The 21,817-nt window shown below is 45.1% G+C and overlaps 1 protein-coding gene across 3 annotated transcripts in view; it reads right to left on the bottom strand.

Moving 5' to 3' along the window:
* The window catches only part of ANKDD1A (ankyrin repeat and death domain containing 1A), a 41,058-nt gene that overhangs the window by 4,927 nt on the left and 14,314 nt on the right, over nt 1-21,817 (bottom strand). The window contains exons 5-12 of one of the 3 annotated variants that reach the window (XM_032342864.1): nt 21,489-21,593; nt 20,692-20,790; nt 17,567-17,665; nt 17,080-17,181; nt 14,853-14,951; nt 4,601-4,699; nt 3,452-3,550; nt 2,067-2,162 (exon numbers count right to left, since the gene is read on the bottom strand). In XM_032342864.1, coding sequence (XP_032198755.1) covers nt 2,067-2,162; nt 3,452-3,550; nt 4,601-4,699; nt 14,853-14,951; nt 17,080-17,181; nt 17,567-17,665; nt 20,692-20,790; nt 21,489-21,593 — 798 coding nt within the window. The remainder of the gene's footprint in view (nt 1-2,066; nt 2,163-3,451; nt 3,551-4,600; nt 4,700-14,852; nt 14,952-17,079; nt 17,182-17,566; nt 17,666-20,691; nt 20,791-21,488; nt 21,594-21,817) is intronic. The other 2 variants (XM_032342865.1, XM_032342866.1) reach the window with 2 other exon arrangements.

The raw sequence follows: 21,817 nt of genomic DNA, 5'->3' as shown, positions 1-21,817 counted from the left end.
AGTTGGTTGGACGACTGCCTTCGGCTCAGGTCATGATCCCGGAGTCCAGGGATCGAGTCCCGCATTGGGCTCCCAGCTCCATGGGGAGTCTGCTTCTCCCTCTGACCTTCTCCTCCCTCATGCTGTCTCTCACTGTCTCTCTCTCAAATAAATAAATAAAATCTTAAAAAAAAAATCTAATAAACAAAACAAAACTAGGATGCTTGGTCCCCACACCAGTGATTCTAATTGAATTAGCCTGCGGGTAGGAGGGAGGTTTGTGATTCTAACTGCCCAGATGCCTTAGCATAGAGAACTTTTCAAGTCTGAGGTGTTAGAATCAATATAGAGGAATCAGTTCATCAAACCCTTGGTATTAATATTTTGGGGTCACAGTTAGGAGTAACCTGTTGTATGAAAAGGGGCTGTAATGTTTCTGAGAACCTAATATGTCCATGAAAGAGAATATCTTATGATTCGTATTGAAATTTGTTACTGATTTTGAAATAGTGATTTTTATGAGCGGTACAGGAGAAGCTAAGTTTGCAAATAATATTGGAATGTTTAAGATATTTGAGATTCACTTTATAGGTTTAATTTACTGGATTTACTGGGATAATTTAAGAATTTAGGGGGCACCTGGGGTGCCTGGGTGGCTCAGTGGGCTAAAGCCTCTACCTTCAGGCTCAGGTCATGATCCCAGGGTCCTGGGATGGAGCCCCACATTGGGCTCTCTGCTCAGCAGGGAGCCTGCTTCCCCACCCACTCCTCACTACCTTCCTCTCTGCCTACTTGTGATCTCGGTCTGTCAAATAAATAAATAAAATATTAAAAAAAGAATTTAGGGGGCATCTGGGTGGCTTAGTCAGTTAAATGTCCACTCTTGATTTGAGCTCAGGTCATAATCTTAGGGTGTGGGATCGAACCTTGTGGTCTGCTTGGGATTCTCTCTCTTCCTCTTCCCCCACCTCCCTCTCTCTAAAAAAAAAAAGAAAGAAAAAGAAAAGAAAGAAAGAAAAACTAAGGAAGCAAAGTGCTTTAAAAAAAAAACTATCAGATTTAATCAGTCGCTTAAATTGTTTAAGATAGTTAAATTTTAAACATGGGTCCAAACATTAATCAAAAGCCTTCCTAGAAAATGGAAATTCCCAAGATTCCTAAAAAATACCAGTTGTGTAAATGGAGTAAGATTTACAAAGTGAATTTAAAAGTTTAAGGAAAACTAGATTTATTTTATTTATTTTATTTATTTTATTTTATTTTTATTTTATTTTTATTTAAAAGAGTAAACAAGAAAGGGAGAGAGCACATGCATGAGCGGGGATAGAGGGAAAGGAAGAAGCAGACTTCCGGCTGAGCAGGGATTCCCGAGAAGGGACTCCATCCCAGGATCTTGGGATCTTGTCAGCGGAAGGCAGACACTTAACCAACTGAACCACCCAGGCACCCCAAGGAAAACCAGGTTTTAAAATTTGTTGATAAATTACTAATTTTTAAAAGTGAGGTAAATGCAAACATTATTTTCCAACTATAAAAACAACCTCAAAGACCCAAAAAAAAAAAAAAAAAAAAAAAGGCCCTCCCTACCTGACCCCATTTACTGGCGACCGGAAAAGCATGATCTTACATCTACTCTTCTTCCCCAGTTCCTCAGCAGGCATCACTAATCCATCCCGGCACTCTTTCCTTCTGGGCTCAGAAAGTTGCCTGGAGACAGTACCCCCAGCAGCAATCCCAGTCACCTGGAGATGGCAGTGAGCGGAAACCAATTTGCCATCTCGTTCCTCGCGCACGCAGGCATGCGCACATGCGTCCATGCGCACATGCGTCCTTCCGCCCAGCACTCTAATAGCATCCATGCTACCTCCACTCTGGCACGGCCCCCGGACTACCTTGGCTCACTCAGCTCCAGATGCTGATAGACAGCCGTGGTGGTGGGTAAGGTCAGGATTATCCCCTCCTTGGAAACAAGGGTGGGTAGTGCAGGGACCTGAACTGGGTCAGGGCTGGGGTTCAAAGCCAGCCCCACCTCGCGCCTTGGCCACTCCCTCTGCAATATGGACAGACCTTGTGCAGGGTGTCCGTACCTTCTCCCACGTGTAGAGGCGATCAGCCTTTATGATCATGTCCACGAGGCTGACGTGGTTGCTGCGAGCAGCCACTGCCAGGGCGGTTTTCCCTTGCTGCAAGGAAGAAGTAAGGGAAGCCAGAGTTGCTACAGGAGGGCTGTAGGGTGGCCTCTAGCACCTGCTGCAAACGTTCTGCCCCTAAGAAAGCGGCTTCCAGTAAAAAGGAGAGCAGAAATGTTTTCTGGGCATGACGAGGGGCATGGAAGGCATGGGAAGAATGAGGCAGTAATTCCAGCAACTGTCTCTTGTTTAGATTTAGGAAGTCTTAGAGCATATGAAACTCAGCCTGCATAACTCTTCAACATCACCTATGAAATAGGGGTCACCTGGCCCGCTTCTCAGCTGAAACCAGAGCCCAGAGAGGGGGACTGGGATCGTCAAGTCACGTCTGCCCGCCCCGCTTAGGCCTTTTGCTTCAGGCATCCCGCACAGGGCTGGCCTCAATCTCCAGGCAGGTGCAGGGAGTTGGGAAGCTTCTCCTCGCACCTGGCCAGCTGCCCTGGGGCCAGCTCAAGCCAGGAAGCCCCCCTCCAGGTCTAGCCTCAGGGCCTATTTCTGGCACCCCCCTTCACCCCCCACAGCTCTTCCACACACCATGTCAAGGATTGTGCAAGCCCCTTTCCCTCACAAGCTTGTGACCTCCTTAGCCTTATAACAAGTTATCAGCTCATCTGGAATCTCTGGCCACCTGAGGGAGTAGCACCCCCCCACCCCGCCCCAGGCACAAAGAGCCAGGAAGCTTCCTACCCCTGACCCACATGTAGGGGACTGTGAGACGGTGATGTGATATTTCTCTACTCCTCCCCCTCACCAATGGGCAACTCAAGGAGCTCAAAATCTGAGGGAACATGAAACAGAAGACAACCACCTCATAGTTCCAGACTAGCAGAAGGGCAGGCTAAGTCCTGAGGGACCTCAAAGGAGGAAGGGGAGGAGGGGTAGGAAGGCTTCCTGGTGGAAGCAGCATCTGAGCTAGTATATAAAGGATGGGAAGCTTTGGGGACGCCTGGGTGGCTCAGTGGGTTAAGCCGCTGCCTTTGGCTCAGGTCATGATCCCGGCGTGCTGGGACTGAGTATCGCATGGGGCTCCTTGCTCGGCGGGGAGCCTGCCTCTCTCTCCGCCTCTCTCTCCACCTCTGCCTGCCTCTCTGCCTGCTTGTGCGCTTTCTCTCTCTCTTTCTGACAAATATATAAAATCTTAAAAAAAAAAAAAAAAAGAAAGAAAAGAAAAGGATGGGAAGCTTTCAACAGTCTGAGAGCAGGAGTTTTTTTTTGTAGTAGGGTCTCTGGCAAAGAGGAAGCCATGAAAGCTTGAAACGGAGGCTGGTTGGGAGCAGATGTACCTTATCTCTCAGGTTCAAGTTAACCCCCGCGATGAGGAGCATCTCCGCTATGTCCTGCCTGGCGTGCTCAGCCGCAAGGTGGAGGGGTGTCTGCTGCCTCTGGGGAAGAAGCCAAGGGGATAGGAGAGTAGAAAAGCATGTACAAGTGGCCCAAAACTCAAACCAGAACAGGTCCAAGGTGGGTACACTTCTAACTGCGTCTTAATAAGTTTCTCTAAGAAGTTATGGGAGGGAGTAAGATGGGTTTAGTCATAAACTCAGTACCAGAGAAAACTTGATAAAAACAAAAAAGCAGAACGAACAAAGGAAAAAAATACCACTTGCTAGCTAAGTCAATCTCTGTAACGAGCCCAGTATAATTCTTCTAGTCTTTAATGTAGAATGCTTTTGGTTTGTTGATTTTACATGAGATCATCCCATCTATATATTTTGCATCCATTTTTCTACCAAACTTGTCCACATATTATAAAGCCCATTTTTAACAGCTCCACAGTAATCTATGTCTAACCCATAATCTACCTGATCATTTCTCTATTATTAAATATTTGGGCCATTTGCAAATTGAAGATTGATAAGCAGTGTTGCAATGGGTATCTTTGTGCATGAGCTTCTAATGTATTTCTTGAGGCCCAATTCACTGAAGCGCAAAGCCTGATCATTTTGAAGGTATGTGCTGCATCTTGTCAAGTTGCTTTCCATTGCTTGTGGTTGTAGGTACAGGCACTGAGGACTACATGGTTGTGGGGAGGCATGTGGGGAACAGGAATTGAAAGGGCTCCTGACTGAGCACAACTTCAGGACTCAGAGGCCTCTTGTGACACAAGACTGCCCCACTCATCCCTGTCCTGGAAATTTTCCCAAAGCGGAGATAAAAAAAATCAGTGAAAGGAGACAGTAGAACGTAGGAAGATGTTTACTGGAGTGTTTGATGGACCATGGCAGCAACGTGGAAACCACCAAAATGTTCCAAATAGAGGAATGGTTGCTAAAATGCCATTCCCTTCAACAAATATTCACACAGCTCTTTTACAAACTAAAGAAGTAATTTCTCAGCTCTGAGCCAGGCTAGGAGATGGCAGCCAAGCCCTGCCAGCCTGGGAGGGTGCCCAGAAGCCCTCCAGGGCCCAAATGGTTTCTGCAACCACTTACGTTGTCTGTGGCATCCAGGTCACTACTGGCATCGAGAAGGAGCTGGACCAAGGCAGGGAAGTTGTGTTTTACAGCTAGGTGCAGAGGAGAGACGCCCTGCTGGGGGAGGAGATACATGGGTCATCCTATGGGTCCCTCCCAGGATGGCCCTCACAGGTTGGTAGGTTAGTGCTGGGGGTAGACAGAGGGAAGGCTGTATACAAAAAGTGCTTTTCGGTTTGGCCCTTCTTGCTCCTTGGAGGACATCATTGGCTCAAGGAATCCATAGCCCCAAAGGCTGAAACCCTGGAGTTTCTGCATTGTAAGTTGGGTGGGAGCCTCAAGATCCAAGTTTGAGACCTTGCTATCCCAGGAACTCACTATGTGACTGTGGGCAAGTCATTTCCCTTCTCTGGACTCTTCATCTAACAAGTGATGTTTCCTGAAAATTCTTTAATATCTCATTGAATCCACACATGAACCTAGGCAGCATATATAGAAATGGTGTTACTAGTATTTTCTTCTTATGAAGAGGAACGCTGAGGTTCAGAAGACTTAAATGACTTGCCCATAGCTAATAAGAACCTTGTGTTACTGGGAGTTTCTCCCCTGAGCACCGAGGTAGGTGTCGATTACTGTTTATGCATGAAAGGAATGAATGAGAGAGTCAGCCGGGACCAGAACAGAGACCTCACAAGTCCAACACACATCCAAGGCCTCTCTCAAGGCTGGAAGACTCCTTCATCTATGGTCCCGTATGACTCCCTCCTGACCAATCGACAAAGTGGCAATACTGCCATCCTTGACACTTGGTGATATAGTGACACAGACATAGAGGAATAGTACAAAGCCAGTAAGATTGATGGTGGAAAAACACCCTCATATATTGAGTATAAAAAGATTATAGAACAGGGGCGCCTGGGTGGCTCAGTGGGTTAAGCCGCTGCCTTTGGCTCAGGTCATGATCTCGGGGTCCTGGGATCGAGTCCCGCATCGGGCTCTCTGCTCAGCAGGGAGCCTGCTTCCTTCTCTCTCTCTCTCTCTGTCTGCCTCTCAGTGTACTTGTAATTTCTCTCTGTCAAATAAATAAATAAAATCTTTAAAAAAAAAAAAAAAAAAAAAAAAGATTATAGAACAGAACACACACAGACACACAAAATGATAAAAATGTCTTCTACCAATGTCTATTAGTTTAGGCCAGAAATTTTAAAAAATTTAAAAAATGATAAAGGTTTATTGATATTGGAAAAGAAAATTTAAACTATACGATGATTTTGTAGGCAATGTGATTGTATATCTAGGCAGGTTAAAAAGGTTATTACTCCCCTCCAAAAAAAAACTGTAGTAAAATTAATTCAAAGTCATTTAGAAGATAAAACCCAAGTCAACAGCATTCCTGTTTTGAATCCTTACAAGAAATGACATATTTTTTAAAAGATATCTTCTCCATGACAGCCCAAAATACAAAGTATCTATGAAGAGTATAATTGTTAATGGACATATCAAAGGCAAAATAAAGCCATATAACATCACTGAGGGATAGAAAAGAAGACAAAGAAATAGCAAGACCTCATGCTCCTAGTGAAAATAAATTAGAAAGATGATCATTTTCTCTTATAAGTTTAATGTAATCGCATACCCAAATTTCAATAAATACCAAAAAGGATTCTGAAACACATCTAGAAAAAAAATTTTTTTTTAAGATTTTATTTATTTGTCAGAGAGAGAGTACAAGCAGGCAAAGTGGCAGGCAGAAGAGAAGCAGGCTCCCCGCTGAGCAAGGAGCCCGATGTGGGACTCAATCCCAGGACCCTGGGATCAGACCCAAGCTGAAGGCAGTGGCTCAACCAACTGAGCCACCCAGGCATCCCTAGAAAAAAAATTTTTTAAACCCAAGTAAAACTACTCTAAGAATTTCAACAGTGTCTTCAGATCATTGCTGAATGGCTGTGAAATCAAAATCCGACCTGAAAAATGTGTGCTGTGCCATTAAATGGGCAGAGACTGAAACTGGCTCAAATGCACATCTCAGGTGAGAAACAAGTTCTGGAAACTTGTCAGAACTAAAAGGACTGGCTTTCCAGGAAGCTGCAAACTATGGAGATAAGATAAGCAAATACACCAGATCTAGCCTCAGTTGTCCTGGAAACACATCTGGGGGAATGTGGTCTGAAAGGGGAGTAGAAAGAGAGAAAGTTGTTTTTAGTTGTTTTAGATTTTAGTTGTTTTACATTTTATTTATAAAAAACAAAAGAACCAAAAAGTACACAAGATACCTAGTGAAAGCCTTCTTCCACCCCTACCACCTATCTGTTACACTCTGCACTCCTAAACCCCACTGATTTTTTTTTTTTTTTTTGGTCAGAGAGAAAGAATAAGCAAGGGAGCGACAGGCAGAGGGAGAAGCAGGCTCCCTACTGAGCAAGGAGCCTGATGCAGGCCTCTATCCTGGGACTCCAGGATCATGACCTGAGCCGAAGGCAGATGCTTAACCAACTGGTTAACCCAGGTAACCCCAATAACTGTTTTTATTACACATATGAGCCACATCTTGCAGCAATCTGAAAGGACAGAGGAGGGCAGGGCATCCCTAAAAGAGACCAGGATGGCCCCATGCTGCAGTATGGGCTCATAGTATTGGCTCTATTGCCTTGCATCAGAGGGAGGGGACATCCATACTAGAGGCAGCCAAAGATCCCCAGCTAGCAGAACACTGGTCCTCCTGGACCAGCAGATAGAGGTAACTGAAGTTGGTGAATGTTTAGCTGGTATTCATTCATTCAGTGAATATGTATAGATTGTCCACTGTGTGCAAAGTACATTCTAGGCTCTGAGGATCCAGCAGTGGACAGAACAGACAAAGCATCATCAGCAACAGCATCAGCAAAGAGTTTGCATTCTGTTGGGGAAAACTGACAATAAACACAAGAAACAACTTGTCCTATCAGTTGTGCCAAATGCTAAGAAGAAAGCAGATTCCCTCGGAGGCAGAAAGTCATCAGAGATGGGGGAACAAATGGGAGTGTCTGCTCTTTTAGAAGAGTGAACAGAGGTTGAGGTTGCCTCTGATGAACAGACACTAGGGGTGGCCGCTGTGTTAACTGAATCAGCCCTCAACAGGGGCGGAAAGAGCACGAAACCCCTACAGGAAACAGTTCATTGTAATAGTCCATTAAATTTAAGTATTTAATAAGATGTGTCACAGAAGGGAGGCTTATTAAGTAAGAGGTGTTGAGATAAGTAGTCAGCCATTTTGGAAGGAAAAATACACATCGATCCCTGTTTGATACCATAGATATTTAAAATTTGATTTTTTTAAAAATCTGATATTTAAAAAGTTGGCTTTTAAAATTTTATGGAGGGGTGTTTGGCTGGCTCAGAAGAGCATGCAACTCTTGATCTTGGGGTTGTGAATTCAAGCCCATATTAGGTGTAGAGATTACTTAAATAAATGATAAATAAGATAAATCTTTAAAAATCAACTTATGAAAAAATTAGAAGAGAACAAATTATTTTGAAGTTAGGAGCAAAGAGATTCATTTACCAGGCGTAGAAACAATATTAAAAAAGCAAAGGAAAAACATCAGATTTGACTTGTTAGATCTTCACTCTTTAGGACTGTGTCTTTTGACACTGTTACTACCAGCAGATTATTTTCACTTTTTTAAAAAATGTAAATGTAACAAAAATAATATAAGTAAATATATAGGGGCAAACCTAGCCCAAATGAAAAGGTAAACAACTTACCAGGAAGAAATCTTTGTTGTCAACATTGGAGGCAGAGAGAGAGAGAGAGAGAGTAAATAAAGAAGAATATTTGTGCCAGGGTAGTAAAAATCTGGATGATTCTGTTTTCCAAACTTCCTTTTATGTTTCATTTCTTTAAAAAAAATTTTAAGTTCAACTTTGTTGGTGGGTTTAAAGTTTTATTCAAATATGTAGAGAGATATATTCCTACAGAAGAGTAAATATTGGGGCGCCTGGGTGGCTCAGTGGGTTAAGCTGCTGCCTTTGGCTCAGGTAATGATCTCAGGGTCCTGGGATCGAGTCCTGTGTCGGGCTCTCTGCTCAGCGGGGAGCCTGCTTCCCTCTCTCTCTGCCTACTTGTGATCTCTGTCTGTCAAATAAATAAATAAAATCTTAAAAAAAAAAAAAAAGAAGAGTCAATATTAAAATCATTTTAATTATCTCCAATTAATTTATAGTCCTACAATGATTAGTCTAAATCTTATATTGGTTTTTAAATTTTATTTTTTAATTAATATTTTTCTTAATATATAATGTATCATTTGTTTCAGGGGAATAGTTCTGTGTTGTTATTTGTTTTTTCATCATGATAATGTGTACTCTTTAATTCCCATGACCTGTTTTATCCATCCCTCCACCCATCTCCCCTCTGGCAACCATTAGTTTGTTCTCTAAAGTTAAGAGTCTGTTTCTTGGTTTGCCCCTCTCTCTCTCTTTTTTTTTCCTTTGCTTATTTGTTTTGATTCATAAATTCCACATATGACCAAAATCATGTAGTATTTTCCTTAGCGTTATATGTTCTAGCTCCATCCGTGTTGTTGCAAATGGCAAGATTTGGCTGAATAATATTCCATTTACTATATATACCACACTTTCTTTATCCATTTACCTATCAATGGACACTTGAACTGTTTCCATAGTCTGGCTATTGTAAATAATGCTTCAATAAACATAGGGGTGCATGTATCCCTTTGAATTAGTGGTTTTGTATTTTTCAAGTAAATATCCAGTAGTGCAATTACTGGATCATAGGGTAGCTCTATTTTTAATCTTTTGAGGAATCTCCACACTGTTTTCCAGAGTGGCTGCACCAGTTTGCATTCCCACCAACAGTGCAAGAGGCTTCCTTTTTTCCACATCCTCATGAACACTTGTTACTTGTGTTTTTTATTTTAGCCATTCTGACCTGTATGAGGTGATCTGTCATTGTAGTTTTGATTTGCATTTCCCTCATGATGACACATTGAGCATCTTTTCTTGTGTGTATTGGCCATCTGGATGTCTTCTTTGGAGAAATGTCTGTTTGTGTCTTCTGTCCATTTTTAAATTGGATTATTTGTTTTTTGGGTGTTGAGTCTTTATAGATTTTGTATCACTAACCCTTTAGCAGATACGTCATTTGCAAATATCTTCTCCCATCCCATTGCCTTTTAGTTTTGTTGAGTGTTTCCTTTGCTGTACAGAAGCTTTTAATTTTGATGTAGTCCCAATTGTTTATTTTTGCTTTTGTTTCCCTTGCCTCCAGAGACCTTTCTAGAAAAAAGTAGCTATGGCTGGGTGCTTGTGGGGCTCAGTGCATTAAACGACCACCTTTGGCCCAGGACCCTGGGATCAAGTCCTACACCCAGACCCCTGATCGGTGGGGAGTCTGCTTCTCCCTCTGCCTGCCACTCCCACTGCTTGTGCTCTCTCTCTCTCTCCCTTTCAAAAATAAATAAATGAAAATTCTTTTTTTTAAGATTATTTATTTATTTATTTGACAGAGAGAGAGATCACAAGTAGGCAGAGAGGCAGGCAGAGAGCGAGGAGGAAGCAGGCTTCCTGCTGAGCAGAGAACCCGATGTAGGGCTCAATCCCAGGACCCTGGGATCATGACCTGAGCTGAAGGCAGAGGCTTAACCCACTGAGCCACCCAGGCGCCCCATAAATGAAAATTCTTAACCAACTTAGCTACTCAGGCATGCCTTAATAAATGAAAATTCTTTAAAAAAAAAAAAAAAAGTTGCTATGGCCAATGTCAGAGAAATTACTGCCTGTGTTCTCTTCAAGGACTTTTCTGGTTTCAGGTCTCACATTTAGGTCTTTTATCCATTTTGAGCTTATTTTTGTGTGTGGTGGAAGTGGTCCAGTTTCATTCTTCTGCATGTGGCTGCCCAGTTTCCCCAGCACTATTTGTTGAACAGATTCTTCTTCCCATTGTATGTACATTCCTCTTTTATCGAAGATTAATTGACCATGTAATTGTGGGTTCATTTTCTGTTCTATTTCATTGATCTGTGTTTCTGTTTTTATGTCAGTACTATACTGATTTAATTGCTACAGCTTTGAAATATAACTTAAAGTCTGGAATTATGATACCTCCAATTTTGTTCTCCTTTTTCAAGATTGGTTATTGGTTATTCAGGGTCTTTGTGGTTCCATACAAATTTTAGGATTCTTTGATCTAGCTCTGTGAAACATGCTGTTGGTATTTTGAGAGGGTTTGCATTAAATCTGTAGACTGCTTTGGGTGTTATAGACATTTTAATATTTGTTCTTCCAACCCTGAGCATGGAATGTCTTTCCATTTCTTTGCATCAACTTGAATTTCTTTCATCAGTGTTTTATAGTTGTCAGAGTACAGGTCTTTCACCTCTTTGGTTAAGTTTATTCCTAGATATTTTATTATTTCTGGTGCAATTGTAGATGTGATTATTTTCTTAATTTCACTTTCTGCTATTTCATTATTAGCGTATAGGAATGCAACAGATTTCTGTACATAGATTTTATATCCTACAACTTTACTGAATTCATTTATCAGCCCTAGTAGTTTCTTGGTGAGTCTTTAAGATTTTCAGTACATTGTATCATGTCATCTGCAAATAATGAGAGTTTTACTTCTTCCTTACCAATTTGGATGCCTTTTATTTGTCTGTGTTGTCTAATTGCTGTGGCTAGGGCTTCCAGTGTTGAATAAAAGTGGTGATAGTGGACATCCTTTCCTTGTTACTGAACTTAGTGGAAAAGCTCTCAGTTTTTCTCTATTAAGTATGATGTTGGCTGTGGATTTTTCATATAACACCTTGATTATGTTGAGATATGTTCCTTCTAGACCTACTTTGCAGAGGCCTTTTATCACAAATGGATATTGTACTTTGTTGTATGCATTTTCCACATCTATTGAAATAATATGGTTTTTATCCTTTCTCTTATTGATGTGATGTGGGATTGTTCTCTTAATTTCACTTTCTGCTGTTTCATTATTAGTGTACAGAAATGCAAAAGGTTTCTGTATGTTGATTTGGTACCCTTAAGTTGATTTTTTTTTAATATTTTATTTATTTGACAGAGAGAAATCACAACTAGGCAGAGAGGCAGGCAGAGAGAGAGGAGGAAGCAGGCTGTTTGTGGAGCAGAGAGCCCAATTCGGGGCTTGATCCCAGGACCCTGGGATCATGACCTGAGCTGAAGGCAGAGGCCCTAACCCACTGAGCCACCCAGGCGCCCCACCTTAAGTTGATTTTTTTTTTAAAGATTTTATTTATTTATTTGACAGAGAGAGATTACAAGTAGGCAGAGAGGCAGGCAGAGAGAGAGAGGAGGACTCAATCCCAGGACCCTGAGATCATGACCTGAGCCAAAGGCAGCGGCTTAACCCACAGGCACCCTTAAGTTGATTTTTTAATCGAAAAAAACACAACTCTCAGCTGGAAAAATAAACATGTGAGCATGTAAAAGGATAAAAGGTTAGGATATTTAAGAAGATGAGCTTTATATGACTTTAGAACAAATTAGGAGGCAACAATAGTTAAAATGCTATGGTACCAGCAAAAGATTACACATACAACTTATTGAAAGAGAATCACTTGCCCAGACATAGAGCTTATCATATATCAAAATGCGAATATGTGATAAAGGAAAGAATGAGAAAGTGCTAAGAAATATTATAATTATTTAATAAATGTACCTGACATAGAAATATTTTAAAAAATTGGGAGGGGGAAATCTATTGAGTAATACACCATACTATATAAAAAAAAATACAGTGTAGAGCACCCGGCTGGCTCAGTCACTAAGCGTCTGCCTTCGGCTCAAATTATGATCCCAGGGTCCTAGGATGGAGGCCCACATCGGGCTCCCTGTTCTGCGGGAAGCCTACTTCTCCCTCTTCCACTCCCCCTCCTTGTGTTCCCTCTCTCTCTCTGTCAAATAAATAAAATCTTAAAAAAAAAAATACAGTGTAGGAGAATTAAAGAGTCAAACATCAAAAATCAAATCATGGCTAGAAGATTCCTAAATTAAAATTCAAAACTTGTGGGGCGCCTGGGTGGCTCAGTGGGTTAAGGCCTCTGCCTTCGGCTCAGGTCGTGATCCCAGGGTGCTGGGATCAAGCCCCGCATCGGGCTCTCTGCTCAGCAGGGAGCCTGCTTCCTCCTCTCTCTCTGCCTGCTTCTCTGCCTACTCGTGATCTCTGTCTGTCAAATAAATAAATAAAATTTAAAAAAAAAATAAAAATAAATTCAAAATTTGCATCAAGAATACCTGTGATTACACAGTTACAACTTCGACATGTCGAAAAGTTGTTAGAGCAAGCAACAGCAACATATATTATGATCCAAGAGTAATAACCTCAAAGAAATTGGTTAAAGAAAATCCACACAAGTATAGACAAAAGATTAGAAGAAATAACTCACAATAGAAGAACAACTAGAAAAACAAATTCCTGGGAAAATTCAGGGTCAACAGCAATCAAAGAGATTCTAAATAAAGCAATAACAAAGAATCACTTAACTATGAAATTTATAGAAATGTTAATACCTAATATCGGTGAAAGGTCACTTATAAATTATTGGGGGCTACGTAATCTGACCTTTCTAGAAAGGATTTAACAAATTACATGAAGAATCACAATAATGTTTTTACCACCTGACCCAGAAATCCTATTTGGAGAATTCATATATGATGCAAAAGAAAATACAAAGTTACAAGCCATAAAGATGTTCATAAATCATTATTTATCCTGACAAAGTCAAAAACAAATACTCAACAGCTGAGGAACTGTTAAGTGTGATGTAGTCATTGAACCACATCTGGCATTAAAAATGGTTGCTAGAAAAAAAAAATAAAATAAAAAAAAAATAAATAAATACAAATTTTTTAAAAAATGGTTGCTAGAATGTCCACAACAGCCAAACTATAGAAAGACCCTAGATGTCCATCAACAGATGAATAGATAAAGACGTGGTGTATATGTACAATGGAATACGCAGCCATCAAGAGAAATGAAATCTTGCCATTTGCAACGAGGTGGATGGAACTAGAGGGTATTATGCTGAGTGAAATAAGTCAATCAGAGAAAGACAATTTTCATACGGTCTCCCTGATATGAGGAATTTGAGAGGCAACGTGGGGGGTGTTGGGGGTAGGGAAGGAAAAAATAAAACAAGATGGGATCGGAGGGCGGGGAGTAGACAAACCATAAGAGACTCTTCATCTTACAAAACAAACTGAGGGTTGCTGAGGGGTGGTGGGGAGGAATGGGGTGGCTGGGTGATGCACATTGGGGAGGAGACATTGGGGAGGGTATGAGCTATGGTGAGTGTTGTGAAGTGTGTTAGCCTAATGGAACGATTCACAGACCTGTACCCCTGGGGCAAATCATACATTATATGTTAATTTTTAAAAATGGTTGCTAGAAAAGCTAGCAACATAGTTTTGGATAGTTCCCACTGGACTCGAATCAAAATTCTGATGTCTTGATGGTTAAAAACAAATAAGCATCCCCCTTTCCAGAATTCTGCCTTAGCCTGGATTCTTTATAACTAGTGGTACTAGTACACATATGAAGAAACTGGAAGGGAATAAAGAAAAGTCATTGCTTTACTGGGTTGCTGGGATTAGGGATGCCTTCTTTCTCTATGTTCCGATGAACTGTGCTATATTGTTCTTACTAATTTTAAATATATTGGTTATTTAAGAAATGACCTCTAAAAAACAAATAAAAACAAAAGAAAAAGAAATGACTCCTTTCTAATTTAAACAATAGATAGTTCCTCATTTACATAATAGGACTAATAATAGTACCTAAAGATAAAGAAACAAAGGCCCAGGGAGGTCAAAGCAACTTGTTCAAGGTCATTCAGTTTGTGACAGGCCCTGCCAGGCCTCAAAGCCAGGTTGTCTAACAAAGTCTGTGTCTAAACCACAAGAATATACTGTCCCCTGTGAGTGTACCACACAACATAAGCAAAAAATGAACAACCAAGAGGCTAGATTTGTAAAATAAAAGACCATCACTAAGTCCCAATGGTTAAATAAGTGGAGAACACATGCGAATAACTCACTTGGGAGGAAATGCACCTTGTTTGCTAACCCTGTCCTAGAAAGCAGCTTATCTGACCCTCCCTCATGCTAGCTACCAGGCCTTCCAGTCCTGGCCCTCATCCCAACCCCAGGGGCCCAAAGCACCTGTCTGTGCTGTGCTTTATCAGGGAAGTCATGGGGACTTTGCAGTGGGGACCCCTTCAACCCAGGCCCCCACACTTACATGATCAGCCATGTTGGTGTGGCCTCCTGCGTGGATGAGGGTCCGGGCCATGTCCTCAGAGCCACCGAGGACTGCATAGTGGAGACAGCTCTGTTTTTTCTAGAGGGAAACAGGCATCAGTGCCCTGTCCTGAAAGTCCCTCACAGTGGGGCTTTGGTATCCATTATTCCCTTTGTCTGTCTGTCTGTCTGTCTCTCTCTCTCTCTCTCTCTCTCTCACACACACACACACACACACACACACAAACACACACCCCTCCGGGATGATTACCCTCTTGAACCCTGAGGCTGGAGAAATCAATGCCTTGCCCAGGCCTGGTGACTAGTAAAAGGAGCTCACCGTGGTCCTGGCTTCTCCCCGCTTCCTGTCACAAACTGCAGAACATACATCAAAGCCCACACAATTCCTAGGCTGGTAAAGACATGCGGGGTATACTCAGGTTTTCAAAGAGGGCAGCAAGTAAGATTTGCCAGCACAAAGCAAACTGCACCTGGTACACACAGCCCTGCCGGAGTTGGTCTCAGCCGTCTAGGCGGGAGCCGGGAAGCACTGGGGCAAGGCTTCATCCCGATGGGCCTTCTGAGTGCCCCCTTTCAATCCAAGCCCACCCCCAGCCAAACAGCAACCCACATGAGCTACCCTGCTCCGCTCCACCAGGCGGACCCCTTTAGACGACCAGCTGTCCCAGACTGCCCAGACTGTTCCCCAGGACTTTCAGTTTGAAAACCAGGGCAGTGTGGGGCAAACTAGGATGAGCTGCTCACTCTCCCAAAGTCCTGTCTGAACTGTGCACAGGGTGAGTGGGAACCAGTCCACCTCCCAGCCGGAAATGTAATCACTTTGAGTAAGCCCCCATTTCAGAGGCCCTGCGAGGGGTGGGGTGTCCAGATAGAATGTGTCCCCTGCCGGAAACCGCAAACCAAGGCGAGAGCACAGGGCCCAGGGCAGTGGGCAGCTCCAGCCCTGCCCATGTCCACCAGATGGACACGACCTCCCCGGTCCCTAAACTCCTATGCTGCTCCTGCTGGGGACATGGGCTTGACACTTCACCTCTATGTCCCCTCCCAGTCCCGAGCACTGCTCTGGGCGTAGAGAAAGGGCTGCTGCTCAAAGAGGAGCACCACGCAGATGTGAGGACGCAGGGCGTTTCCCTGGGGCAGCTACTTTCCCCCTCGGGGTGGCTCTTGGCCTCATCCCAACACCCTAGGGCAGCAAGGTGTACCTGCTAGGGAAATTCTGCAAATTAAGTGTTTTGTGACTTACGAAGTAGTATTCACGTTTGGGGGAGGTTAACACTGATGTTATTGAATTTACATTTGCCATTTTGCTACTTATTTTCTACATGTTTCCTGTCCTTTTTGTTCTTCTGTTTCTCCTTGATTGCCTTCTTTTGTGTTAAACATTATTCGCATACTATCTTAATTCCCGGGCTTTTAAACTGTTTTTGCTATTATATTTTATTTATTATTATTGCTTTATTATTGAAATTTAGAACATATAGAGAATTCCAAACTCTGAAGCTATTCAGTCAGTGAAGAGAGATTGTCATTGATCTAAAAGTAAAAAGCAAAACAAAACAAAAAACGGCAACTCCCTACCTAAGGCCACGATACCCGGTTCCAGGACACACAGAGAATTTCCAGTGGCTGCTTAAGGAGTCAGTAGTGAGGGAGAGAGGAGGCCTGTCCTGGGCTCCAGCTCTGGGCACTGGGTGGCTCATGCACAGGCAAGGCAAACCTTCCAGGCCATGAGCTCTGCAGTCTAGGGAACAGGCTTTTCAGCCTCAGCTTGGCTTTTTCCTGGCTTGTGACCAGTGAAAGTTACTGGATCTCTCTAAGCTTCTGTTTCTTCATCAGCATAACAGGGGGAACTTTCCTGAAGTAACTTGTAAAGGGGGCCCACAAAATATCAAGTACCCAGCAATAAGAAGACACAAACAGGTGTCAAGCTCCTAGCACCCCTGAATGCTGGGAGGTGTATTTACTCCTCCCAGCAATGGAAGAACGTGACTACATAGCGTCCCCATTTTATAGCTGGGAGATGAGGCTCATCAAATTGAAGTGACTTGCCCTCGGTCACAGGGCTCAGCAGCGGAAAAGCCAAGAGCAGACCCCCGGGGCCTGAGGCCTGAGGGCCCCTATTTACACACGTTCAGGAATCATTGGCAAGGTTAGAGTTAGGGTTCAGAAGCCAAGGGCAGACATCCGTCCCCCGGGGGAGGACTGACTACCTGGGTGAGGGCATTCACACAGCTCCCAGCCTCAAGGAGCAGCTGTACGCAGTCGGGGTGGACACCTTCAGCCGCCGCGTGCAGGGCAGTCAGACCTTCCTGAAACACACGGGGCGAGTGTGAGGATGGCAGGGAGGCTGAGGCCAGACTCTGAGATGAGAGGACCCCTTGCGCTACGGCTCCAGAGCACTAGGAGCTCTCCATGGTCACGCTACTGAGGACGACAATCTGGGTCATTTTCCGTGGTTCCCTGAGCCCCGTACCCGATTTTCTCACGTTGAGGAGCATGTGATACATTGGCTTCCGCCTCCACATCCCTGCCCAGGGTCTCACCCTCCCAGCTGCCCCGCCCCCTGCCCTCGGTCTATGCCTTCTCACTCCAGGAAGCCTCTAGCAGGGCACAATCAGGCTGCACCTTGGGCCGTCCGTTCCTCGAAAGCAGGGAGCAAGCAAGCGTCTCTGCCTCCTCTGGGCGGTGACTCACCGCGTTCTGCTCCTCCAGGTCCAGCCTGATGTCCACAAGCCGCTGCAGCACAGCCAGGTGGCCCCGGCCGGCAGCCAGGTGAAGGGCCGTGTTACCCTCCTGCAGGCAGAAGGGCTCCCGAGGGACTGGTAGAATCACAGACCCTTGAAGGCCCTGGGGACCTGCTGGAAATGCCCCTCATTGTATAGACATGGAAGCTGAGGTCCAGAGAGGGGAAGTGACACATCTAGGGTCACAGAGCAAGTCGATGAAAAACTGCAGCCCCGAATGCTGGGCCAGTGTCTCCCTGCCCCTGAGAAATATGACTCAAACTACAGCCAGGGGCACTTCCAAGGTCCAAGTCTTGGTCTTTCCTTACATTTGAAGGCAGACACAATACGTGGGGGTAAAAAAAATCCCTACTTTGCATGCCCCTGTCTAAAGCCAGTCCCTCCTTGAACCATCCTAGATCCATCCCCTCCTCCTGCTCAAGGCCACAGCTCCAAGGACTGTCCTTGGCGCTCAGGATGTGCCCAGGCAGCCAGCTGCATGGCCCAGTTCAAGGTGGTAGCTTCTCATTGAAGACTGTGGCCCTGCTGACCACACTATTTAAAACTGCAACTCCAGGGGCACCTGGGGGCTCAGGCAGTGCCTTTGGCTCAGGGCACAATGTCGGAGTCCTGGGATCGAGCCCTGCATTGGGGCTCAGTGGGGAGTCTGCTGCTTCTCCCTCTGCCCATCCCCTTATCGCTGGTGCTGTCACTCATGTGTGTGCTCTCTCCCTCTCAAATAATAAAATCTTAAAATAAAGCTGCAACTCTCAGGGGTGCCTGGGTGGCTCAGTGGATTAAAGCCTCTGCCTTCAGCTCAGGTTGTGATCCTGGGATCATGGGGATCCGGGATCCTGGGATCAAGCCCTGCATCAGGCTCTCTGATCGGCAGGGAGCCTGTTTCCTCCTCTCTCTCTCTGCCTGCCTCTCTGCCTACTTGTGATCTGTCAAATAAATAAATAAAATCTTTAAAAATACATATAAAAAAAAAACCTGGCAACTCTCACCCTCCCGTCCTCCTGATCACCTGATCTTGCTGGACTTTTCCTTCCCTTTTCCCCCCATAGCACTGATAAACTAACACACTATAATTTGCTTGTATACTATGCTTATTGTTTATTGTCTGACTCTTCCTGCTAGAACAAAAACACCTCAAGGGCAGGGATTGCTCTTTTTGTGCTCCAGCATTTCCCCAAGTGCTTAGAATAGGGTCTGGGGCATGTGGCAGACATTCAGTAAAATATTTGTCCAATGAGTAAATACTGTGATGGAGAGACTGACATGAGACTCCTGGCACTTGAGAGCCACAGGGCTGGTGGCTGTCTCACACTTGAGAAGTCTAAAGGTGATGCAACACAGCCAAGGGAAGTGGCTCCCCTGGGTGTGGCAAAGGGCACGCTGCTCTTTGTATCAGAAGTGGCTCTTGCCAAGCGCAGATTGGGGTTGTTCTTAAAGGGATCTTTCTGCAGGGCAGCTGGGAGGCTCAGTCAGTTAAGGGTCCAACTCTTGATTTCAGCTAAGGTCATGATCTCAGGGTCCTGAGATGGAGACCCATATCAGGCTCCGTACTTGGTGGGGAGTCTGCTTCTCCCTCTGCCCCACCTTCCCCTCTAAAAATAAATGTCTTTTTTTTTTTTTTTAATGGGATCTTTCTGCAGAGGTCAAGTAGATGGTGAAGGGGGTCCTAGCAAAGAGGAAGAAAGCTGGAAGAGGCTAGCCAGAGAAGCAGATTCCCCAGTGAGCCAGAAGCCCAAGACAGGGCTCTATCCCAGCACCCCAGGATCACGACCGAGCTGAAGGCAGATGCTTAACTGACTAAGCCACCCAGGCGTGCCAATATGGGCAAGCAATTTTGAAAGCTTCTTTCTAGAATTTCCGATTATAAAATTCTGGGTAAGGATCAAAGCTGGGCTTTTCTTGCTTTCCAGTTTGGGTGCCCCCACCCTCCTGGCACCCTGAGTGTAATCCTGTTATTACCTCTGAGCTAGATGCATCCTGGCAGGGGCTGTCCTTCACTCCTTTCTGTGCTCCTGGTTCCTGGCCAATAGCCATCACAACATAGCCCAGAGCATGACCTGCTTAGCCCCTTTCCAGAATGAAGGAAATCAGCGTGATTTGATTCTCAGGACTAAGAGGATGAGTGTGCACAGCTGGATTCCATGCAAACCCCAAGGGCTCAATGCCTCAGGAGGCAGTAGCCCTGGGCGGGGCATCACGTTGCTGGTTCCAAACCCAGCCCAACCTCTGTGTTGCTCTGTGACCTTGGCTAAAGCACCCCCTTCTCTGGACCTCCCATCTATAAAACGAGAAGGTCGAAATAGTCGCCAGTGAAGGACACTTGCCGTTCTAAGCCCCTGTGTGCATTTGCCTATCATTAGCTTATAAACACAACTCCTCTATCCCGGCCAAGCACATTAATCAGAAGATTAATAATGGAGTTTGTCCCTTTATTGGAGCATTGTTTGGAATTTGCTGCAACATACTTGCCTAATGATTCACAATGGCCCACTGATAAGAGTCATTTTCAGGATAGTCGCCACTGGCCCAGCCCTCAGCTCTCCTCAGACTGGTGAAATCCTGCCTGAAGCTCTTCACCCTCCGCCAACTGCTCCCTCCTCCAGGCTTTCATCCTATTTCTGTCCTGACCACTTAGATGACTAAATGACACAGAAGGTAAATAACCAGGAGGTACATGGCTACCACCATCCCCTAACTCTTCTCCTCACTCCCAGCACCAGACAGCCCCATGGGCATCAAAATTCTGTCAAACCCACTGGCAGCACCACCGACCAACAGACTTGCCATCCCAGCTCCCCACAGCTGGCCGCAGCTTTCTACCAATGTGGCCGCCCAGGTTCCTTGAATGAAAACCTGTGTCTCAGAGATCTTTGGGCTCCTCACGTGAGTGCAGCACAGGACGGGCCCATAGCACTCGCTCGAAAAATGCCTGCCGGACAAACATCAGACCTTCTTTGGTCCTTAAGTCGTCTGCCCCTCCAGCATGCTGGTGCCAGAAGTTGGTGCAGGTCAGCCGCCAGCGCCCACCCTGGTCAGGAGCCCAGAGCTTGGACTGCCCCTGGAACCCAGTTACAGTACCTTGTCCTTCACATTGTGGTCACAGCCAGAGCCCACAAGGAAGTCCAGAGCATCCAGCTGCCCGTGCTCAGCCGCCCGGTGGAATGCCGTCCTTCCCAGCTGACCAGGTAGGGGAAGAAAGTGACCCTTCTGTACCCTGTAGGAGGCACACTGCCCACCTAGCCACCCACTCAGGGCTTGCAGGGGCCTCTCTTGCCTCAGGAACTCTCCCCTTCCATTGCCCTTCACACCTGACCTGGAAAGCCCAGACCCAACTTTCCAGCAAGACCTACTGGGTCGCCCCCCCTCCCTCCAGCTCATTGAAATCCTTCTGTGGCTCCCTGCTGCCTGCTGAATACAGGACCAATTTCTAAGGCGTGAGGTGGTGGAAATTTCCACAAGGGGCTCCCAACATGGCCCTGGCTCCCCCTCCCAAAATTCCAGTCCATCTGAACTCACATTCAAAGGGCCCTTTTCCAGTTCTAAAGCCCTAACAATGTTCTTCTATTTACAAAATCTCCCTGCTTTCCAATCTTACCAACAAAATCCAGTTTACTCACTAAATGCCACCTCCTCTAGGAAGCAGGAAGCAGTGGCTCCCATCTCTCTAACCTGTCCTCTCTGAGGGAACTGACCATTTTCCTCCTGTGTCCCACTCATTTGTGCCCTAACACCCCTTCTAGACCAGCAGTTCCCTGGAGTGGAGTCCAATCTGCACTATCCATAGCTCTAAAGGATGCACTCAAGGAATGGGCAAGAGTGGCCCCAGGAGCCCCAAACCCAATGGGAAGGACAAGCAGCCTCGAGGCCACTCTCACTTTGTCAGCATGGTCCAAGTGCACGTCCTCCAGGTCCTCCATTATGAACGCCAGCACCGGCACGTGGCCTTTTTGGGCTGCACAGTGTAGTAAGGTCAGGCCGTCCTGGAAACAAGGTGGTAGACCAGGGTGGTCCCTATAGTCTATGAAGAGGGCCCTTCTCACACCCTGGCTCTCTCGCAGACGGTGAGTGTTTGCAACCCAGAGCACAGCTTTCCCATGGAAACAACACAGTATGTAAATGGGGATGGGCCTCTGGGCCACCACAGGTGCCCACTCAGCCTCACTGGGGCTGGTGGGAGTCAGGATGCCAGAGTCCCAATCCCATG

This window comes from Mustela erminea, chromosome 5 (genome assembly GCF_009829155.1).
Source record: "Mustela erminea isolate mMusErm1 chromosome 5, mMusErm1.Pri, whole genome shotgun sequence".
Lineage (NCBI taxonomy): Eukaryota > Metazoa > Chordata > Mammalia > Carnivora > Mustelidae > Mustela > Mustela erminea.
This window is presented reverse-complemented; position numbering and strand designations above follow the sequence as displayed.